The 20,992-nt window shown below is 41.6% G+C and overlaps 1 protein-coding gene across 9 annotated transcripts in view; it reads left to right on the forward strand.

Moving 5' to 3' along the window:
- Positions 1-1,317: 1,317 nt before the first annotated feature.
- Positions 1,318-20,992, forward strand: part of PAM (peptidylglycine alpha-amidating monooxygenase) — a 199,178-nt gene continuing 179,503 nt past the window's right edge. For 2 of the 9 annotated variants that reach the window (XM_056106594.1, XM_056106595.1), the window contains exons 1-2: positions 1,318-1,513; positions 2,669-2,789. In XM_056106594.1, the coding sequence (XP_055962569.1) occupies positions 1,437-1,513; positions 2,669-2,789 (198 nt within the window). In that variant the 5' untranslated portion in view covers positions 1,318-1,436. Of the gene's footprint in view, positions 1,514-2,668; positions 2,790-20,992 lie in introns of those variants that run through there. The other 7 variants (XM_056106600.1, XM_056106601.1, XM_056106592.1 and 4 more) reach the window with 6 other exon arrangements.

Here is a 20,992-nt window from a genome sequence, read left to right on the forward strand (position 1 = left end):
TAGCCTTTAGGCAAAATGCTTCTGGGGTTCTCTCTCTTACCCACAGGATTTGGACAAAGCTGAAAGGTTTTTGTATTGAAAGGTTTAAGCAGCAAACCAAAGGAAAGTTCAAACAATTATCAGTCTTTGAGAAATGTCACTGTTTATGTGAAGGCACTGGTTCTTGGGTGCTGGGGAGCTGGTCTCACCCCCTTGGGGTGGTCCGATATTCAGTTATGTCTGGGTGTGCTCCTGGAGTGCTTCGTTTGGAACCAGCCCAGTTGGAGTTGCTGCTTTTAGAGTTCGTTTTCATTCAGGCTCTGAGGATATGGGTTTTGGTTTTTAGTTTAGCTTTGGTGTCTTGTGACTTCCTACGGATACCTTCTTGGAGACTAGGATACTGTTGGGCCGCATTTCCCTCTGATCTCAGTGATTGTCGCTCTTATTCACCTGCTCCCGTTTGAGGTCCCTTGGAACCACATGTTAACAATCAGCGATGAAAATTCTTTTTCCTCGGAGATTTCTGTTGTTGTTGTTTGTTATGTGCTACGTGATACATCTTAAAATGCCTTTTGAGAAACTAAAACCACAACCTTGACGCGCGGTCAGAAGTCTGTTCCAAACAGCGCTCAAGTGCCGTGCGTGTTTGGAAGTCCAGCCCCGCGGAGACCTTCCTAGAAGAGGTGGAAGCAGGCGGGCTAGTTGTCCCTGGCTCCTCATTCGTGCTGACCGGAAGTCGTGGACACGCCGGGTCTGAACAAGCCACCTGGGGGCCCGCCGAGCCCTGACCACTGTGTCCGAGCGTGTCGCGCTGTTCATCTCCAAGCTTGGCGGGAGGGTGCGGGCTCCCGGGGAAGCCGTCGTTCGCCTCCAGCCAGGACTCCTCGGGGGAGGGGGCAGGGCAGCGTGCAGACGGGGGTCCCTGGACTGCGCTGCAGGCGGGGCCGGGCGGGCGTAGCGGTCCCGGCTCGGCGGCCACCTCTGCTGGAACACGCCTTTGTTGTCCAAGTCCCGGCGCGTCCCGTGACGGCGACGGACGAGTGCGAGCGCGCCCGGCTCCGGCCCCCACTGCTCCCTCCCCGCGCGGCTGCCGGAGGCCGCGTGAGCAACTTTGTCCGGGTCCTCGGGGCGGGCGGCGACGCGAGCGGTGACGTGGGAGGGGCGCGGGCGAGGCGGCGGCGCGGCGGGGCGGGCGGAGGGCGCCGGGACTGGCCGGAGCGCCCCCCCCCCCACGCCCGCGACACCCCGACGTGTCGCAGCGCCGCGAGCGCCGTCACGCCCGCTCAGCCGCCGCTCGCTTCCCCCCGCAGGTTCGGGATGAGCCCCGACGCGGCCGGGCGCCAGAGCCGTCCCCGCCGCCCCCGGCGCGCCGTCTAGAGGGAGCGGCCCCGCCGCGGACCCCGGCCCCGCCGCAGGACGCCGCCGGCCATGCAGTAGCCGCCCGCCCCGCCGCGGACATGGCCGGCCCGCGCCTGCCCCTGCTGCTGCTGCTGCTGCTGCTGCTGCCCGCGCGTCCGCGCGCCCTGCTTCCGCGGTGAGTCCGCGCCTCGGGCGGCGGGGGTGCTCCCTCCTCGGGGCAGGGCGGGGGGTGCTCCCTCCTCGGGGCAGGGCGGGGGGCGCTCCCTCCTCGGGGCAGGGCGGGGGGCGCTCCCTCCTCGACCCGGGGCCGGGTGGGTGCTCGCTCCTCCGGCAGGGCTGGGGGTGCTCGCTCCTCCGAGCCGGGCTGGGTGGCTACCTCCCTCCTCGGCCCGGGCTGGGTGGGTGCTCGCTCCTCGCGACCGGCCGGGGTGGGTGCTGGGGGAGGGAGGCGTGCTCCTCCCCGGCCGGTGCTTCCGCTCCGGGGACCCCGGGCCTCGCGGAAAGGAAAAGCCACCGGGCCGGGCCGCCTTGCCCTGTGGGCAGAGCAACTTCCAGAGAAGCGCGCAGCACCCGGGAGGAACAGCCCAGCCCCGCGGGCGCTGGCACTCCGGCTCCAAATTGGGGATTTTTCTACCGTGCCGAGCGCTCCCGCCCGAGCGCTCCCGCCCGCGCACAGGATCCCCGAAGGAACCAAGCCTGCCCGCTCGTTAGAACAGCTCGGTGGGAAAAGTAGGAAATAAGCAGGGTGGGGGCAGTACCCGTGCAGCCGCGCGCCCCACTCCGTGCCCAGCCGGTCTCCGCGCGCAGGGTGCACTCGCGGGCGCAGGGAGACTCTTCACCCCGCGCGCGACTCCCAGGATTCTGGCTGCTGCCTTGTACGTTTGGGGCTGGCTAGCAACACTGGGCACCCATAAAAGAGTTTCAAAAAAAATGATTGGGTAATAGCTGAAATATTTCTGCCCTTACAAAACTGTCTTTCATAATGTCCCTATTAACTGTGCCCGATTAGCTAGAAATAAATATGTAAGGTGATGGAGATTTTCTGGGGTCGACTAAACGCAGCCTGATTGCTTGCTTTTATTATCTTTTATTAGTTGGATTTATATTGGTCGGGAATGATAAAGATGCAACTCTGAGTATGTACTAGATCATCCTGTAGTCATCACAAGTTTCAGAATTAAAAATACTAGGTCACAATCAAAGCTTTAAGGTCGTAGGGTAGCACCTCCCCAGCCCCCCCCCCCCCCACACACACACACATATACATACATACAAACTTCCTTCTCTTTTCAGGTTAGCATTGTTGAAATTGTGATTTATTGTTGTTCAGGTTCAAAGAAACCACCAGACCATTTTCCAATGAATGTCTTGGCACCACCAGGCCAGTCATTCCTATTGATTCATCAGATTTTGCGTTGGATATCCGCATGCCTGGAATCACACCTAAACAGGTGAGAGGAGCTTTAAATTTCATTGTTTTCTTTACAGCTTCAGAGTAAGGCAAGGAAATGCACTTGTGGCCGTGGGCATTTCTTTAAAAGTGGGCATTTGCTTTAGAGAATCCTCAGGTAGGGCAAGAAAAAGTAAGTATTACAAAGGAGAGTACGTCTTTCATGACATATCTTTCAGTTACATAGCTTAAAATAGTATTTCACTTATTGTTATTTATGTTTTAACAGCAGCCCTTGAAATTTTGCACTTTGAAGTTCTCAGTGGCATAATAGCCTCTGGTGCAGCATGTGTGTATGAAATATGAAGAGCTGCTCTAATAGAGGGGAATGATCCCAGGCAGCTGTGTGTCAGAGATGGCCAGGCTTAAATGCTAGAGATCACGCCACAAGTTGCAAAACAAAGCATGTTTGCTGTCAAGAATTTGGGAAAAAAAATCATCCTGTACTTAAATATTTAAGAAAATTGTTCATACAAGTGGTTTGTTATGCATTTTCTTTTGTCCAGTTTGGTTGTTAGAAGAAATCTAATTTGAAGAAATAATGACAGAGCTCATAAAAAATGTGTGTGTTTGTGTGTGAGAGAGAGACAGAGAGAGACAGAGAGAGAGGGAAAGAGAGAGAATTTTCAGTAGAAGCATTTCTAGGACTTTGCTTGTTTTTAAGTACCTTCTTTTCAAGCAGCTCAAACCCACCTACTGTCATGTGTGTGAGGTGTTTCATTAAGCATAAAAAAGACCAGAATTAATTAGGCTTTGCAGCCCAGCTGTGAGGGATTTATGGGTGTCATTAAGAGAGAGGTTTCTCCTTTTGAAGGGCTGCAGGGACCTGGATTTTGTGGAGCTGTGGTGGCTGATGAGTCACTGATGCAGATAACATTCTCTTTTTCATTTCTTTTCCTTTATTTAAGGACTGAGAAGAGAGAAGGGATCCTCAGTATTGGGGAGAATGCCTTTGCAAAGAATGTGTAGAGACTCAGAGTAGATACTTTGACTTTGGGAGGGTTACAAAACATCCACCTTCATGTATTTGAATGTCTCTTTAAGATCGAGCTGGCTATGAAAGACTAGTGTTGTTAAGAACTGAGACTAATTCACACCTGTCCTGGGCCAGCTAGGCAGGTGACTTTCCTGAGTGCTCATGTTGTTAGTGTCCTGACCATTAATTCCTAAACTTTCTACTTCATCAGAAGAGGTGTGGTAAGATTAGCACTCAGAGCCAAGGAAGAGGGTGCTCTCCTGTGAAGAAAGCCGGTTCTGCTTTGTTTCTTCCATTCCTGTCAGACCCCAGCCATATTTGTTTAAAGTCACTTTCTACTTTTTTTAAATTCACTAATTGGTCATTAAATAGTGTTTTCCTGCAAGAATATCATCATTTTCTCAGTCTCCTTGCGGATTGTTATTCTAATTTGCTTTTCTTAATATTTTATAGTCAAACATTCAGTATATTTAACAATAATAATAATTATGGTTGACTTTATTAGGACAGATAGTCTTAAAAGAATATAGAGAATTTGCATTTCCATTTTTAATAAAACAGTATGTCGGCTTCTTATTACAATGTATAATGATCAGAATAGGTTCACGCACGAAGTGAAATTACAGTAAATTGTTTGGCATTGTCTGCGGTCACCCTTGCCTCATGAAGCAGCATCTGGTTGCCTGCCATCTGCCTTGTGCAGTGGGCATCTGCTGGTCACTGTCCCTCTCTTTGTGCAGTGGACATCTGCTGGTAGCTGCTCCTCTCCTCCTGTGCAGTGTTTATCTGCTGGTCGCTGTCCCTCTCTTCCTGTGCAGTGGGCATCTGCTGATCACTGTCCCTCTCTTCCTATGCAGTGGTTATCTGCTGGTCACTGTCCCTCTCTTCCTGTACAGTGTTTATCTGCTGCTCGCTGCCCCTCTCTTCCTGTGCAGTGGGCATCTGTTGGTCGCTGTCCCTCTCGAAACGGTGGTTCCCAGGAGCTGTGAGTCAGGACCCAGAGCTGAGCTACAGTCCTCAGTCCCTGACACAACCGCTGGTTCAGGAGAAGGTGTGGCCTACAGCAGCCCACTTAAATCATAGAACTTGAGCATTTCTCTTTTTCTGTCGCCTGTCAAGATAGGATTTGCTGAATCCTCATGGGGAAATCAGGCTTAGACTGAAATTGATACAGTAGAAAGCAGTGGAGTGAGATGAGGATAGAGTGTTCTGGAGACAGTGCACTTAGGAGTTTTCAGTTATTTTAGGCTTTTGCACATGTTGAGTTTTCTTTCACTTGCAACTGAAACCTCCTATCTGAGCAAGTGATTCCTTTGTGTATCTGATCAGCTCAGAACTGACAACTGACGAATGTTCCTTCCACTTTTGCTCTATTTGCCACAGGCTAGTTCTTACTGACTCCATCCAGCTGACAAATGTTAGATACCTGGGAAGCCTTTATGAGAAATGGTTAGTTGTACTTTGTACTGGGCATCCCTAGGAAGTGAGAGCTACCCCAAGACGCCCTTCTTCCTGAACTTGGTCTTCATGGGGAAGAAGACTCGGAACTGCAGTACTCTTGAGTATTTTTGTTGAAGAAAGAATTCTTTATTAAAAACAAACAAACAAACAAAAAACCTGCAATGAATCTAACTTTAGTAGCTTCTTAAAAAAAAGGAGGGGGGAATTAAAAAAAGAAAAAGAAAAAAATGGGAAAGAAGGGCTGGAGTGATAGTACAGTGGCTAGGGTCTTTGCCTTGCACGTGGCTCACCCAGCTGCCCATATGACCCCCGAAGCACTGCCAGGAGTAACTCCTAAGAGCAGAGTCAGGAGGAACCCTAAGAATTGCAGGGCATGGCCCAAAAACAGGAAGGGAGGGAGGGAGGGAGGGAGGGAGGGAGGGAGGGATGGAGGGATGGGAGGGGAAGGGAGGGGAGGGGAGGGAAAAATAGAAAATGATTAGAGGAAATAAATACAAGTTGAAAGAAAGGGAATAAAGAGAGCTGAGCCCTCTAAAATTTCAAGGAATAGAATAGTTAAGAACAAAAGTTAAGGGAAAAATTGGAAGTAACTATGTAGAGCAGAATATTTTAAAAATCATGTAAGAAAAAGAATGAGGAAAATTTGAAAAAAATAAGGAAAGACACAAAGGAAAAAATGAACTTTTATCCATTTATATTTTAAATGAAGCAAAATATTTTTTACTTAAAGGGATTTAGTTAAAAAAAGTAGGAGGGGAGAGAACGAGACAAATATGTACAAGAGAGAATGGGCTTCTCCAGAGGGGGAAAAAAGGCAAAAAAGACTTTTGTTTCTTTTGGTTTTGGGGTTACATTCAGCAGTACTCAGGGTTTATTTCTGGCTCATTCAGAGGTCACTCACTGGTGGGGTTCAGGGGACTATATGTGGTACCAGGGTTGGAACCTGGATTACTTGCGTGCAGTGCAAGCACCCTTCCTGCTGTACTTTATGTTTTCCTTTCCTTTTTTTTTCCTTCTTTTTTTTTTCTGTGCCAAGAATGGCACCCAGGTCTTATTAAAAATATATTTTTAAGTGACAAAAGATAAGAAAACTGGAAAATTTAAAGAAAGAAGAAATTGAGAAATCAGGACTTGTATTTTAATTTAAGCAGACCAAATCAGCTAAAGATGTATATTCATTTGTTAGATTTGTTTTTAAATTTAAAAACTATGTTTTTAAAAATTGAAGTAGCTATCTTGTAAGTTTCAGTTGTGGGTCACTAAAAATAAACCTGTGCATATTCCACATTAATTTCATCACCAAAAGCCCAATTCTTTCCTTCCCCATAAGTTTGTTTCCACTCATCCCCCCCACACTTTTCTCCCTCATTGGTCTCGTAGTTCAAAAATTAATTTATCTCAACAGTTATTATAAAATCAGCCTTATGATTTGGCAATAATGAATGCTCTATTAGTAAATCTGATGTAAGTTCTTGCCTTAGAAAATGAAGGTTGTTGGCATGACTTGAGCGGGGCAATTGCAGCAGTGGGCCAGGCTAGCGATAGCTATAACACAGACAGTCCCGGACTGGGGAAGGAGGAATACACATTTAGCTTTGATCTAGCTGCGTCAGACCTCTCTGCTGTGCTTTATTTGGCCAGACTGTCTGCGTACGTTAAAGGAGTCATTAAATACCTTTTCAGTTTGGGTGGAAGGAGAGAAACGGGTCATTGGTGGTGGGAAAAGTAGGCTGGTGAAGGGATGGGTGTTGGAGCATTTTATAACTGAAACCCAATCATGAACAGCTTTGTAACTGAGCCTTTCACTTCACTGTGTGAGTCAATAAAAATAAAGAAGTAAAAATTAAAAGCCAAGGGAAAAAAGATAAAATAATGACGAACATTTGAAAAAAATGGGACTGGAGAAATAGAATAGGGATTAAGGTGCTTGCCTTGCATGTGATCAACCTCAGTTTGATTCCTGGCACTGTATATGGTCCCCTGTTCACACCATGAGTGATAATTGAGCGTTGCTAGGTGAACTGCACCCTGCCACCCCTCAAAAATACCTTCATTCCCCTTAAACCTGGTCCTTGAGGCCTGGGAGAGTAGGTTATGATCTCTTACAGTACCCATTTTATCATCAAAGTGAGCTCACTTTTTCCTCTTCTCAGACTTGAAATTAAAACTAGTTATCTCTGTCTTCCTTCTTCTGTCTAACTTCATTTAACATGAGATCCTCCATTTCTATCCAAGTTGCAGTAAATTGCATGATTTCACTGTTCCTAAAAATGTACCTTATGATTTAAGGCGGTAACTCCTGGCACTACTGCACATGCTTTGCCTTGAGAGACCTGGATTCCATCCTCAGCACCACCTCCTCCCCCAAGCTAAGCCAGAAGTGTCAGTACCATTGAGCACCAATCTGGGAATAACCCTTGGACCTGCAGGTATAGCTTAAAAACAAAACATAAAAATAAAATGGATTTTATGACTAAAGAAGGAAGGAACAGTTGAAATCAGTGTTCTTCCCTAAGTTCTTACATATAGTTTCCCTAATGTGGATCCTAATTTATTTTTATATTAGTTTGTAATTAGACTGATTCCTTCACTTTGCTGAGAACTTTGTTAAAAGTGTGTTTATCTTATTTAAAACAATTTTCCCTAATGTGAGTACTTTCAAATCCAAAGTTTAGAGAATTTATTTGTTGTTTGTGCATCTTAAGTTCTCTGCAATCTTAGCTGAAGAACTTATAATGTAAATTAATTTGTAAAAAAAATCAAAGAAATTTTCAAGTTTAAATTTTTTTTCTGAACCCAGCAACTTGATTTGGGGGACGGGTTGTCCTGGCTTCTGTACTGTCTCTTCAACAGAGCCTGATAGCTTGAAATAGAAATTATTGGATTTCTTTTCGTTCATATATGTTAGATTGTCATTAATATAGTGATTTTGCACACTTATTTTAGGGTGGTTGAGAACAACAGAATGGTACCTTCTCCCTTTCTGAACCTCATGTAGATTCTTGTCTCATTCCTTATTTGTTTTTTGAGGATTCACAGATTTGGCTTTGAAATCAGTAAGAATTCTGTGTTCCTAACACAAATATCAGTCACCAGCAGTGTCAGGAAATGGAACAATTCTGAATTTTATCACTCATTTTAAAGTAGTGCTGAAATAATTTAGTTATTGAGAGGAAAACAGAATGAAGAAAATACTTCTACATTTTTCTTTTTTTTTTTTTCACAAGCTTCCAGCAGGGGCTGGGGAAATGGGATAGGGTGGTAGAATTTATACTTACCCCGTGGGACCCAAGTGAGATGGCCAGCCCCACTGTATCCCTTGAGCATTCCCCATGTAAGGCCTCTGAGTTAGCAGCAGGGTGAGCCTGGCTCATTTAGTACTGCAGAGTCATAACAGCACCACACCCTTTGGTTCTGCCATTGAACCACCAGCCTGCTGACTGAGAATTGCTAGAGAAATGCAAAAGCACCCCTTGGAACTCCCTCCCTCAGATATTCTCAGTGGAGTTTCTCTTTGCTTCTTTTCTTAAATGTCAGCAAGCATTAAACTGTTTGCTGCTCTTTTGTTGGGAGGTTGGTTGTATAGGGGTGAAAGGAATAAAATAATTGGTATGGAAAGAAATATAGGGAGATAAAAGGGGAGAGAAAGAGAAATCATGGTCTGTGTCCAAGAGAGAACTCAGGCTTCTCCAGAGCAGAAAAAGGCTGCTATATGCTTATTAAATGTTTTTGTTTTTCCAACCTAAGTTGGCAGTTTCCAACACATGTTTTCTTTTGTCACAACGCACAATCAGAACCTAACTCTTATAGTCCATTTTTTCTATACCCTTTTAAGAAATCAATGTAACAGAGGCTGGAACAATAGTCCAGAGGTACTTGCCTTGCATGTGGCTGACCGGGGTTCGATCCCCGGCATCCCAGGTGATTCCCTGAGCACTGCTAGGAGTGATCCCTGGGTGCAGAGCCAGGAGTACACCCTGAACACCATGAGGTATGGCCTCCAAACATAAATTTTAATAAAAAGTCAGTGTTGCATCATCAATCATCACATCTCTTTTAAACATTTGTTCAGGATTATCAGATGGTAACAGGCATTTTTAAATGCAGAATCATTATGTTACCTTGCTTCTGTTACATTCAGAATGCATATTAAATTCGATTTTTTTCAGTTAAAGTGAAACAGAATTTTAGATTTTGAGTGACTTTTATTATATATACTTCATGACAGCTGTGTATTCTTTTTCTATTATTTATTTTTTGTGTCACACCCAGTGATGCACAGGAGTTACTCCTGGCTTTGCAGTCAGAATTACTCCTCGTGGTGCTCAGGGGACTGTATAGGATGCTGGGAATCAAACCCGGGTCAGCTGCATGCAAGGCAACTGAGGTACCCGACCGCTGTACTATTGCTCCAGCCCCAGCTATGCATTCTTAGTCCAATTATCTAGTTGTGGCTTTTGAATAGTTCTCAGGGCTTATTCCTGACTCTGTGCTCAGGGATCCTCTGGTGATGCTTGAGGGATCCTACAGAGGGCCAAGAATAGAGCCCAGGTTAGCCACTTGCAAAATACATGCTTTATGCACTGCACGGTCTCTCAGGTCCACAATCATGAAGAATTATCCTCCTCAGTGTTCAGAATTCCAGACAAAATTAGCAAAGACTGTGGGAAAAAGATGCTTTGCCAAACTAAATTATGGTTCTTGGGAGTTATTATTCAATGATCTCTCTCTAGTTATTGGTATGTCCTAATGTTAGTACTTTTTTAAAAAGCTAATTCAAAATTTTCTCTTGGGCCCAAAATAAAAAGAGAGAATCCCCCCACCTTCACCCCCACATACCCACCCTTGAACAGTCCTTTTTCTCTAGTCCCCTGCCAGCCTCACTTGATTTCCAGTGAATTTTCCCTGTCCCTAGGAGAACATTCATCTGTGATCTTAGCAACTTTCAGGGGGCCTGGCCATATGTTATCAATCACATGCATTCAAAGGAGTCAAGCTAAGCTCCTGGTGGAAACGTCGTGGTAATGGCTGATCCATTCCTAGAGCAGATTCCCACCCAATTCTCAAATTGGTCTTCCAGGACCCTAGACTTGTGACTCCCTCTGGGAAGTTTGAGGTGGGGCTCTGTGCTCCTTTTTCTCATTCTCTGACCTGCGGTCCACTGTTCTCCTCTTCTCATCCTTTGCACCAGAACCACCATGACTGATGGTTTTGAGCACCAGTCTGGGAATAACCAATTCAGAGGCCAGACCTTTTGGCAGGGAGAAGCTTTCCTGGGTCAGAGTAAGTGTTGCGGGGCTAAGAGTGTGAGAGACAGTGGGAGAGAGTCCAGGGAACAGTCGCTGCTGGTTTGCCTGTGTGTGGGTTACTAGGAAGAATACTTCGTGGGTTGAGCTTGTTTGCACTCCTTCAGTTAGCTCTCGAAATGGGTATGAGTTGTATAGCTTTTCATGTTCCTTTTTCCTTCCCTCCGTGTATTCTTTTACCAGAAATGAATGGAGCATGCCGATCTTTCCATTGAAGGAGGAATATGAGGAAATGCCCTCAGTAGAGCGAGAGTATTAACTTTCTTGTTTAGAAAGACTTGGACAGTGTCTATAGATTTTGTGTACATTGATTCTGAAAAACACAGACCAAGAAGAAAGATCAAAATTCTAGCCCTCTTCTTCCTCTCCCAACAGAGAAAGAAATATTATCTGTTTTACCAATGGAGAAGCTAGTAGGGAAAATGATAATCCAGAGATTATCTAAAAGGATGGTAGCTGGGCTTGTTTTTCGTTTAACTGCCTCACATTAAATTGTTAGCTTCATATCCTTTTTTTGAAAGCTCAGGATTGGTATTATTTAAGATGCTACATGTCAAAATCACCAGTTGTAGTTATTTGTGTAAATGACCCTTTGCTTCATCAACCAGGTTCAATGATATGAATTAACTAGAATACAAAAATGTTAAATGGATCTTGTAAATGGCAAATTAAAGTCATATGTAGTTTACTGCTAATTGTTTAGTTTAAATTATGATGCTTCCTCTTTATACTTAATAAAACCTGCTTAATGCCCATTTAGGGATAACATCAATCTTTAGCAGTGTTTTTTTCCTGTGATAATAACTTAAACATGTCACATATCTGTATGCAGAGCTGAAAAGATGTACCAGTGATTTTTTTCCCTTGTTGAAAGAGAATTATAGAGGAGACTTTATTTGTAAATAATTTTTGTTATGTTTTAATTAATGCGCTTTGGAGAACATTTTAAAAAGTAGCTCTAGTATGAGATTCCCTTACGATTATTTTATCAAATAGATTTATAGTTCTTTTTGTTTAGTGTTATTTGTTTAGAAAAAAAATCTAGGAAAAAACTTTATTGCAGAAAACATATTGAGCAGTCACTACTTAACACTGAAATATCAAGTATATAAATAGTCACCTAGATTACCATAACACTCTATTCAAGATCTTATTATTCTCCTTTCTTAAATGAGAAATTGAAAGTCAGGGCAATTAAATAACCTGACCATCTTATAAATAGAACAAGGATTTAAGTGCAGATTCTCTTGAATCTGCATCTCAAGATTATTTTATAATATTGTGCTGCCAGTCTGTAAATTACCTATGTGTTTCTAAAATATATTTAATATATATGCATAAACTTATATACACACAGATAAATATTTGTCAAGTATGTTAGCATGCAAATATTTTATACATATGCACGTTAATATAAAATTGTATTAAAAATATGTAGGTTATTTGAATCCATCTTAAATCCTTTTTTTTCATCCTAAATCCTTGATTAAATTTTTTTTTTATGTCCATGGGAAAATAGATCATCTGAATTCAAGCAGAATGTTCATCTCGTTATTAAAGGTACCTTGCAATTAACTCAAGCTAATTTTACTGCAGTTCTGAATGATTCGAAACTACAGTCAAGCCAGATATCTGCAAATCTTTTCTTAAAGAGTCAGACAGTAAATATTTTGCGCTGTGAGCCCTTGGCTTCCAGTTCCAACTGCTCTAGTAGAAAACAGCACTGACGGTTTGGAAATGAACGGCCTGGCTCTGTTCCAATAAAAAACTTGATTTACTAAAACAGGCAGTTGCCCATGGGCTGTAGTTTCCTGATCGAAACCATTGCATATGCCATTTAGTCTAATAAATGGATTTAACCTTTGGCGTCTTATGAACTATGTCTTCTGACTTGTACAACATAGAGAATGAAAAAGCCAATGCAAGGTTAACAGCACTTTGATCTCTGTTCCTTAGTTACCTATTCTGTTTATTTCCCCCCCCCCCATAAGTAAATGATCAGAAACCAGAGGTTTTTTTTTTACTTAGAATATTGTGTATCTTATTTCTCCATTTGAGTCAATAGCCAGTCCCCAGGGCCAAACACACTAGAATCTTACTTAAGTCCTCTTTCTCACACCCCAGAAAAAATTGCTGTTGCTTCAGTATTCCCAAAGCACCGTGTTCTCTCCAGAATTTTTACAGTAGCTATCCTAACTGATCACTCTAGTTTCCTTGTGTTCCTCACGATCGTGCTCAGTTCAGTAGCCATGGAGATCCCATTTAAACAGAAACGACCCCTCTATGATTACGGTCAAAGAACTTTCCATAGGCACTTGTGCCCCAATCTCTGGTTCAAAATTTTTGTTTTCCTGCAGTCTTATACTGCTTCTGTATTGTCTCAGTCCTCAGTCCTAATCAGTAATTATAGAGGTAAAAAATCAAAACTATAGCTCTACCTCTAGTTTGCTGACTGCAAAGTCTTGGGATAGGGCTTAATCCCAAACAGGTCTCAGTTTATTCATCTATATATTGGGGATAATGTAAATTCCTTCTGATAAGACTGCAGTTAAATGAAAGCCCAATACTGATCAGCACATCTAGTTGTTACATTTAGTATCATTATAGTAGTTATAACAACTATGTATTTTGAAGTATCATAATTTTAAGATTACTTATACTGTTGTTATCATTCCAAATACTATCCTATATTGGTTTTTCCTTACAATGCCATATAGGGTGAGATAAGGAATTATATCACATAGCAAGAAGACACTAATGTTTCTGAATACTTGAAGTAAAGAATTGCAGAGGATGGAATTGAGCATTAAGAGGCTGTCAGGAACACATTATTTGAAACACATGTTCCAAAATCAGAGGAATATTAGGATCTACATTTCTCTTTTGATTCATTAGGAAAATCTCTGTGGAGAAAGTTGGATTTGAAAAAATATAGTTCACTGGGTAAGGAGAGATATTTGGAAACGAACATCTAAAATTCTCATAAAGGGGCAGAGATAGTATAGTGGTTCAGGTGCTTGCCTTGCAAGTGGCTGAACCTGGTTCCATTCCAAGCACCCCTTATGGTCCACTGAGCTTACCAGGAGTGATCTCTGAGCACAGAACCAGAAGTAACTCTGAGCACTGTTAGGAGTGATCCCAAAACAAAAACAAAAGAAAACAAATTACACAACTAGGCATTAAGAAACTTTATGATGGTTTTCTAGCCATGTTCTATATGAAAAATCAGTAAAACTCGAAATGGAGTGCTAGCATGGAAAACTTAGCAACTTAGACCTTAGTATACACAAATTAGTATACACGAACTAGTATAGACAAACCCTAAAACAAAGTAAGAATTGAAATTAATTGTTACCAAATGAATAGAAAGTCACATAAAGAAAAATATTTGATAATAAAACCCTAAGGCTAAAGAAAAACTCATAGGTAAATTGATGGCATTACATTTTGTTCACAATCAATATGTATAATAAAAGTAAATTATGAAAGTATTTAACTTAAGGGGCCATAGCGGGTAGGGTGTTTTCCTTGTACGCAACCGACACAGCTGACCTGAGTTCAATTCCTCTGCCCTCTCGGAGAGTCCGGTAAGCTACCAAGAATATCTTGCCCTCACAGCAAAGCCTGGCAAGCTACCCGTGACGTATTCAATATGCCAAACACAGTAACAAGTCTCACAATGTTACTGGGCTCGCTCGAGCAAATCGATGAATAATGGGAGGACAGTGACAGTGACAGTGACAGTGATAGTACAGTGGGTATGGAGCTTGCCTTGCCCACAGCCAACCCAGGTTTGATCACTGGCATCCCAGATGTTCTCCTGAGCTCGGCCTTAGTAATTTAAGCCCTGAACACCACTGAGTGTGACCCAAAAACCAACCTTCTCACAAAAAAAAAATCAACCTAAGTGAGATAAAAGCAATCAAATCAATTAAAAAGAGTCATCGATAAAGGTAAAAGCTCAATCAAGTAAGTTAAAAATAAAAAGTATAACTCATATAAGAAGCTATTTCTTTCAAGCATTTATTAGTTAATCTCATGGTAAGCCTAAATATTTATAAAGTGCAGAAATAATATGTTATTAATTACTAGAAACGGTAAAGGAAAACTTTAGTCACCACTTTGTATACTTCTGTGTTAGTAAATTTTATCTTAAGGATATGGATGATTTTCTAGAAATACTTAGCTATACAAAAATAATGGAAGAAGATATTTAAAAAAAGAACAAACCAGCAACTTAAAAAAATATTTGTGAAAAGCTTAAAATATTCTGTAGACATGCACAAACTTTTAAAATAGGGAATTATTTTAATATAAAAACAGAGTAAAAACACATACGACAATAAAAGACTAATATACATGGCATAAAAGAGTTTCCACAGACACTGAAACATCAAGTCACAAGAAAAGAAGGAATATTAAGTTGAAAGAATGAAAAATGTATCACTCTGCTCATAGTCTTATATATTATTATTTTATAAATCAAACGAATAATTTTTTCATGCATTCATTTCACAAAAACATGGGAGTCTAACACATTTTGCACAGAAGAATGAACTTCCACACATTCTTTTAGGGAGTCATTTGGGATTATTGTCAAAGTAAAAATACCTGTATCCTAAATATTGGGAGTCAGTATTCAATAAACTATTATTGTGATAAGTGAAAGACTGAAATGGGGCTGTACTTTGTCCATAAGTTTTACCACTGCTTACTGAATAAGAGAAACAGACTTCAGCTGCCCGCAGTGTGTGAGCCCATTTTAATAAAATCATAGCAAAATCTCTAGATGCATGTCTGGTTACATATTTATATATAATTGTAGAAACCATGGTTTACAGTACCATGAATGCACAGTTTGTGCATAAAATGTCCCAGCACCACACTGTCCACCAGAGTGTCCACTTCTCTCACCACTGTCCCAGTGACACATTTTATGTTTGTGCCTGGAGGAAGTTGGGAGGGAGAGAAGAGAGCCATATGCAATAGTTTCCTTGAAGAGACTGCAAAAGCCGAGACTGATAGTTTTTTTTTTTTGCATGTGTCAAAGTTATTGCATCACTAAAATGATCGTGGATGGTTTTGTAATTGTTGAAGAATAATAAAGAAATCTATAAACAATATCAGCAACAAAAGGCGTATGGATAAAACACATGCTTTACCTTTCTGATGCGAACCCCTAATGAGGTAGTAATCTCTCGGGTTTTTCCACACACTGCCTCTAATTGATAAATTTTTAATTTCTTTTCCTCTGCTCTGCAACAGTGCTATTAAGAGAGCCTGATTAATTAAAGAATTTAGAAAAAAATTGGTACACGTTTGGAAACAAATAGAGCTGGGTTTGTAGGGGGTCATTCTTCTATTATAGTCAGTCTGAAGATATTTGTGGAAGGCAGCCATGCATATCTTTCCGCATTAGCAAGAAAAGTGGTCCTCTTCACACTTATTAGCTACTAGAAAAAAAATTCTCTTTGTTTCACTTATTTTCAGATTTATCTAGTCTGAATTAATATTTCAATAACCCAATTCAGGAGGAGCATTTGGAACCATTCCACATGAAGACGTTGCATTCTTTAAGCAAAAGTGCAGAATGCACTTTTTTTTCCTCAAAGCATAGATTGCTTTTCACAGATAATGTATTCTACTTAATCATGTATAAAGGAACAAAACTGATGTGCCCATTAAACGAATAGCTCTATCTTTGCCTGCGAAAGTCACTCCATCCAGCAAATGTTGAAGCAATTTTAAAGAGGAAGTGCATAAAAACAGTGAGTTCTTACTGCTATGTGTTGTGTCAGACTCCCACCTCCTACTAATCCAGTATTAAAAGAAAACATTTGCCATGGCAACATTGATTTACAAAGGGCAAACGATGTTTCCGAGAGATCAGAGTATTTCCTTTTATAGATCTCAGATGTGCACACAGTTAACGCTTTAATACCCTGTGTAATAGCCTTGTTTATGATTGAAAAGCTTTGGATTGTTTGAAGTATTTTAATTTGAAAAGGAATATGAATAAAACCAGCAACTCTGTTACAAAAACTAAGTTGAACCAAAACAGCAGCATACTATAAAAATAGTTCTGCAGTCACTATTTATGGACATAGAATTTATTTTCTGGGGTAAGCTGTACTGAACCATAGTTTTCTTCCAACTATGAAAATAGAAATTCTGTTTACCTCACTATTTTCACAGCTGATGTTGTTATACTATTTAGATTCCCATTTTGGACATGTTAAATATTAATTTTATCACCTTAATGTATTTTTTATAAGTGCTAAGGCGGTGTTTGTGCACAGCTATTTCGCTGTTGTGGTTTCATATGCTTGCCTCAGACTTTGAAGCAAACAAAGTAGATCTAAGAAATTTACATATTGGGAAGCCTGGGTAATCACAAGCATCAAAAAGGTTTCTGTGTGAGGTCACATAAGTTTAGAAGTTAAGAAATAAGTCTCTTCATTTTTTTTCTGCTGCTATAACAATGCAATCTCATAATAACAAATAAGGAAAAAACTGTGCTTAGGGGGAAGGAAATTAAGTTCCTGCCCTCAATAGCTCAGACTTGAAAGTGAAAATTTAGCCTCCTCAACCTGAATTCTTTGACTCTGCCAGAGGTATATCTCAGCCTGCCTCCTGCCTGTCATTTAGCTCAGCAGCACAGGCAGCTAGACTGCAGAAGTGACCACTGTCAGGGACATTCAGTCCTCCGGTCAACTGCGGTAGGACTCAATTGAAGTAAGTAAGCTATTTCATATAATCACCACCTACAGATGCTCCTTTCTCACTTTGGTTTGTGATGACCCAAAAAGTTTCTGCGATAGGTAGAGACTCAAAGTACCGCTGAAGCCAGTAAAAGCCAAATCTAGCAGTGAATTAATGTTCTTGAGTCTGAGACTGGGGGGAAGGCTTTGAGCTTATTGAAATACTGTATTTTATATATTTGCCCTCTCCTCTCTTTCTCGATCTGTATTTCCCCAAACTCCCTCATATCCATTATCCAAAAGAACTGCATAAATATGTGGATCCAAGAGATTCTCTTTCTCATTTTAGAATAAAACTTCCAGATTATTGTGGCAAAGGACTTTAGAGAGAATAAAGATTTGATACTCCTCAGAACATTCTGTGATGAGGGAGAGCATTAATTAAAATTTTAATGATCTCTTTATTGTGGTCGTCAGTTAAGGAAGTCATTGGCTGAAAATGAGTCTTTTTTCTTCATGATATATTCAAGTTCACAGTGAAATCCAAAGATAGCACACATATATTTGAATTTTTAAAGATAATTTTACTGGAGTATTGGAATATAAACTAGTTCTAGATAATTTTTCTTTCTCCTCTCCACAAAATATCAGTCTGACAGACCAATTTCCAATCCATTATCTAAATGTCTTATGTAACCATTGTGATACCAATGTACATCTAGTCTCTTTATTGTATTTAAACTGTTGCATATTGCAGTAAATGCAAATATTCAGCTGCTTTCTAGACATTATGTTATTTATTGGGTTAAGTGGAAAAATATAAATTCTATCTGCCTTGTTATCATTCCAGAAATAAATCTGCATTTCACAACTTTTCATCAAAATACCATCTCTACCTCTCTCTTACTTAAGAAATACTGTAGCACTTGCATTCATCTGGGGAACATAAAGTAACAAAATAGGAGACTAAAACCCAAGAATGGCTGAGATTTATACAAGAAATTTTGCTCCATGGCTTGGAGGCCAGCCACACATGTTAGGAGAAAAGGGAGCTCAGATATAGAAGGGAGCACCAAATAAAGGGTGTTGGGAGGATCCTCCCAGGATGGGAGAAGCATGCTGAAAGTAGAGTATAAACCAAACATGATTGCCACTCAATGCCTCTTTTTCAAACCACAACACCCAAAAGGAGAGACAGAACAAAAGGGAATGCCCTGTCACAGAGGCAGGGTGGGATGGGGGGATGGGGGGTGGGAGGGATACTGGGATCCGTGGTGGTGGGAAATGGGCACTGGTGGAGGGATGGGTACTCGATCATTCTATAATTGAAACCCAAGCACAAAAATTTGTAAGTCTCAACTGTTCCTCATGGTGTTTCACAGAAAGAAAGAAAGAAAGAAAGAAAGAAAGAAAGAAAGAAAGAAAGAAAGAAGAAATACTGTAGCACTATAGCACTGTCCTCCCATTGTTCATCATTTGCTCGAGCGACCACCAGTAACATCTCCATTGTGAGACTTGTTCTTAACTGTGTTTGGCTTATCGAATATGTCAAGGGTAGCTTACCAGGTTCTGCCTTGAGGGTGGGATACTCTTGGTAGCTTGCCAGGCTCTCCGAGAGGGACAAAGGAATCGAACCCGGGTCGCCCGTGTGCAAGACAGATGCCCTACCCCCTGTGCTATCGGTCCAGCCCAATACTACTAATATAAATGTGATTAATATAAATCTCTTGAACCAAAACAATGCCTAATATCCAAGAAAAAAATAGTTGGATAAATGTTTTCCATGGAAAGGAAATTATTTTAATACCCAAAATATTCCCTGCTCCCAGCCATTACAGACTGGACACACACACACACACACACACACACACACACACACACACTTATGTATTTGTTTGCCTTCACGGAATATTGTTCAGGATTCTCCATGTGCCATGCTTCTCATTTATAAGTTCAGTGGTTTTATTTCAGCTGCCACCTAACTTATTTAACTCTTACATGATTTTATTAGCTTCTCTGGGAGAGAATTTTCTTAAAAATTCACTTTTCAAGTGTACGATTCAATGCATGTTGGCAATATGTCATTGTGTAATTGGCACTAAAATGCAATGAGCTTTTCCTTCACTCCAAAGATCCCATTCTTGGTTCCACTGTGATTCCCCTGTTCCTTCCCCTGATCCTCAACCTCTGGGACCTAGTGATCGTTCAGTCAGCACAGTTAGACCTTTTCTAGAATTATCTAGAAATGTAATCACACTAGAACGTAGTTTTAGGTGTCTACTCCTTTTTTTCACTCAACATGGTGTCCTGAGATTCAGTCATGATGCCATATTGAAAGGTAGTTTGTCCCTTTATTTAGGTGGTAGCGTGAGATGGGAGTTAAGGGAGGAGTGAACTCAGAACCACTGAACTGGTTGCAGAGCTGTATGCTCTAAGCCTGTAGCTTTCAACCATTGGTCATGGAACAGTGTAGTTGATCTGTAGGGGATTTTTTTGTTTTGTTTTGTTTTGCTTTTTACATATTTGACAGTTACTGAGTCACCACTACAATTTTTTTTTTTTTTGCCAAACAATGCTAACTTCATGCTGTAAAGTCTGAGAACTGAAGTAAGTTGCCCTTGCTTTAAATTTTTATGCATTCATAAGTCAAAGGGCTGGAGCGATAGCACAGCGGGCAGGGCATTTGCCTTGCATGCAGCCGACCCAGCCGACCTGTGTTCGATCCCTCTGCCCCTCTCGGAGAGCCCAGCAAGCTACTGAGAGTATCTCACCCCAACGGCAGAGCCTGGCAAGCTACCTGTGACGCATTCAATATGCCAAACACAGTAACAACAAGTCTCGCAATGGAGACGTTACTGGGCCCACTCAAGCAAATCGATGAACAATGGGAGGACAGTGCTACAGTGCTTTACAGAATCACCGTGAACTACAGTTACAAAGCTTTCATAATTGAGTTTTAGTCATACAATGATCGAACACCCATCCCTCCACCAAAGTACGTTTTCTGCCACAAACAGGCCCAGTATCCCTTCCACCCCACCATCCCCCGCCCTCCTTGCCTCTATGGCAGACAATTTCCCTCTTACTTTCTGTCTACTTAAGACCATTATGGTTTTTAGTACAGGTACTCAGAGGCAATCATGTTTGGTCCTTTATCTACTTTCAGCACACATCTCCCATCCTGAGTGATCCCGCCAGCCATCATTGACTTAGTGATCCCTTCTTTATCCCAGCTGCCTTCTCCCCCAGCTCATGAGGCAGGCTTCCAACCATAGAGCAGTCATCCTGGTCCTTGTCTATATTGTCCTTGGGGGTTAGTCTCATGTTATGGTAGTTTTAAATTCCACAAATGAGTGCAGTCATTCTATGTCTGTTCCTCTCTTTCTGACTCATTTCACTTACATAATGCTCTCCATACCTGTCCACTTATAAGCAAATTTCATGACTTCATCTTTCGTTAACAGCTGCATAGTATTCCATTGTGTATATGTATGTTGGTTTGTAGGTTAAAGAAGGTTTAAAATCATTGCTTTGAAAACTGTCTTAACCAAGAGGGAGAGAGAAAGAGGGAATGTGCCTGCCACAGAGGTGGGGAGTAGGGGTGGCAGGAGGGATACCGGAAATATTGGTGATGGAGAACGGGAATGGGTGGAGGGATGGGTACTTTAACATTGTATCATGGAAACATAATCATGCAATTTTTAAGTCTGTAACCGTATCTCACAGTGATTAATTAAAATAAAAATAATAATAAATTAAA

Source organism: Sorex fumeus, unplaced genomic scaffold (genome assembly GCF_029834395.1).
Source record: "Sorex fumeus unplaced genomic scaffold, SorFum_2.1 ptg000131l, whole genome shotgun sequence".
In the NCBI taxonomy this organism is placed as follows: Eukaryota; Metazoa; Chordata; class Mammalia; order Eulipotyphla; family Soricidae; genus Sorex; species Sorex fumeus.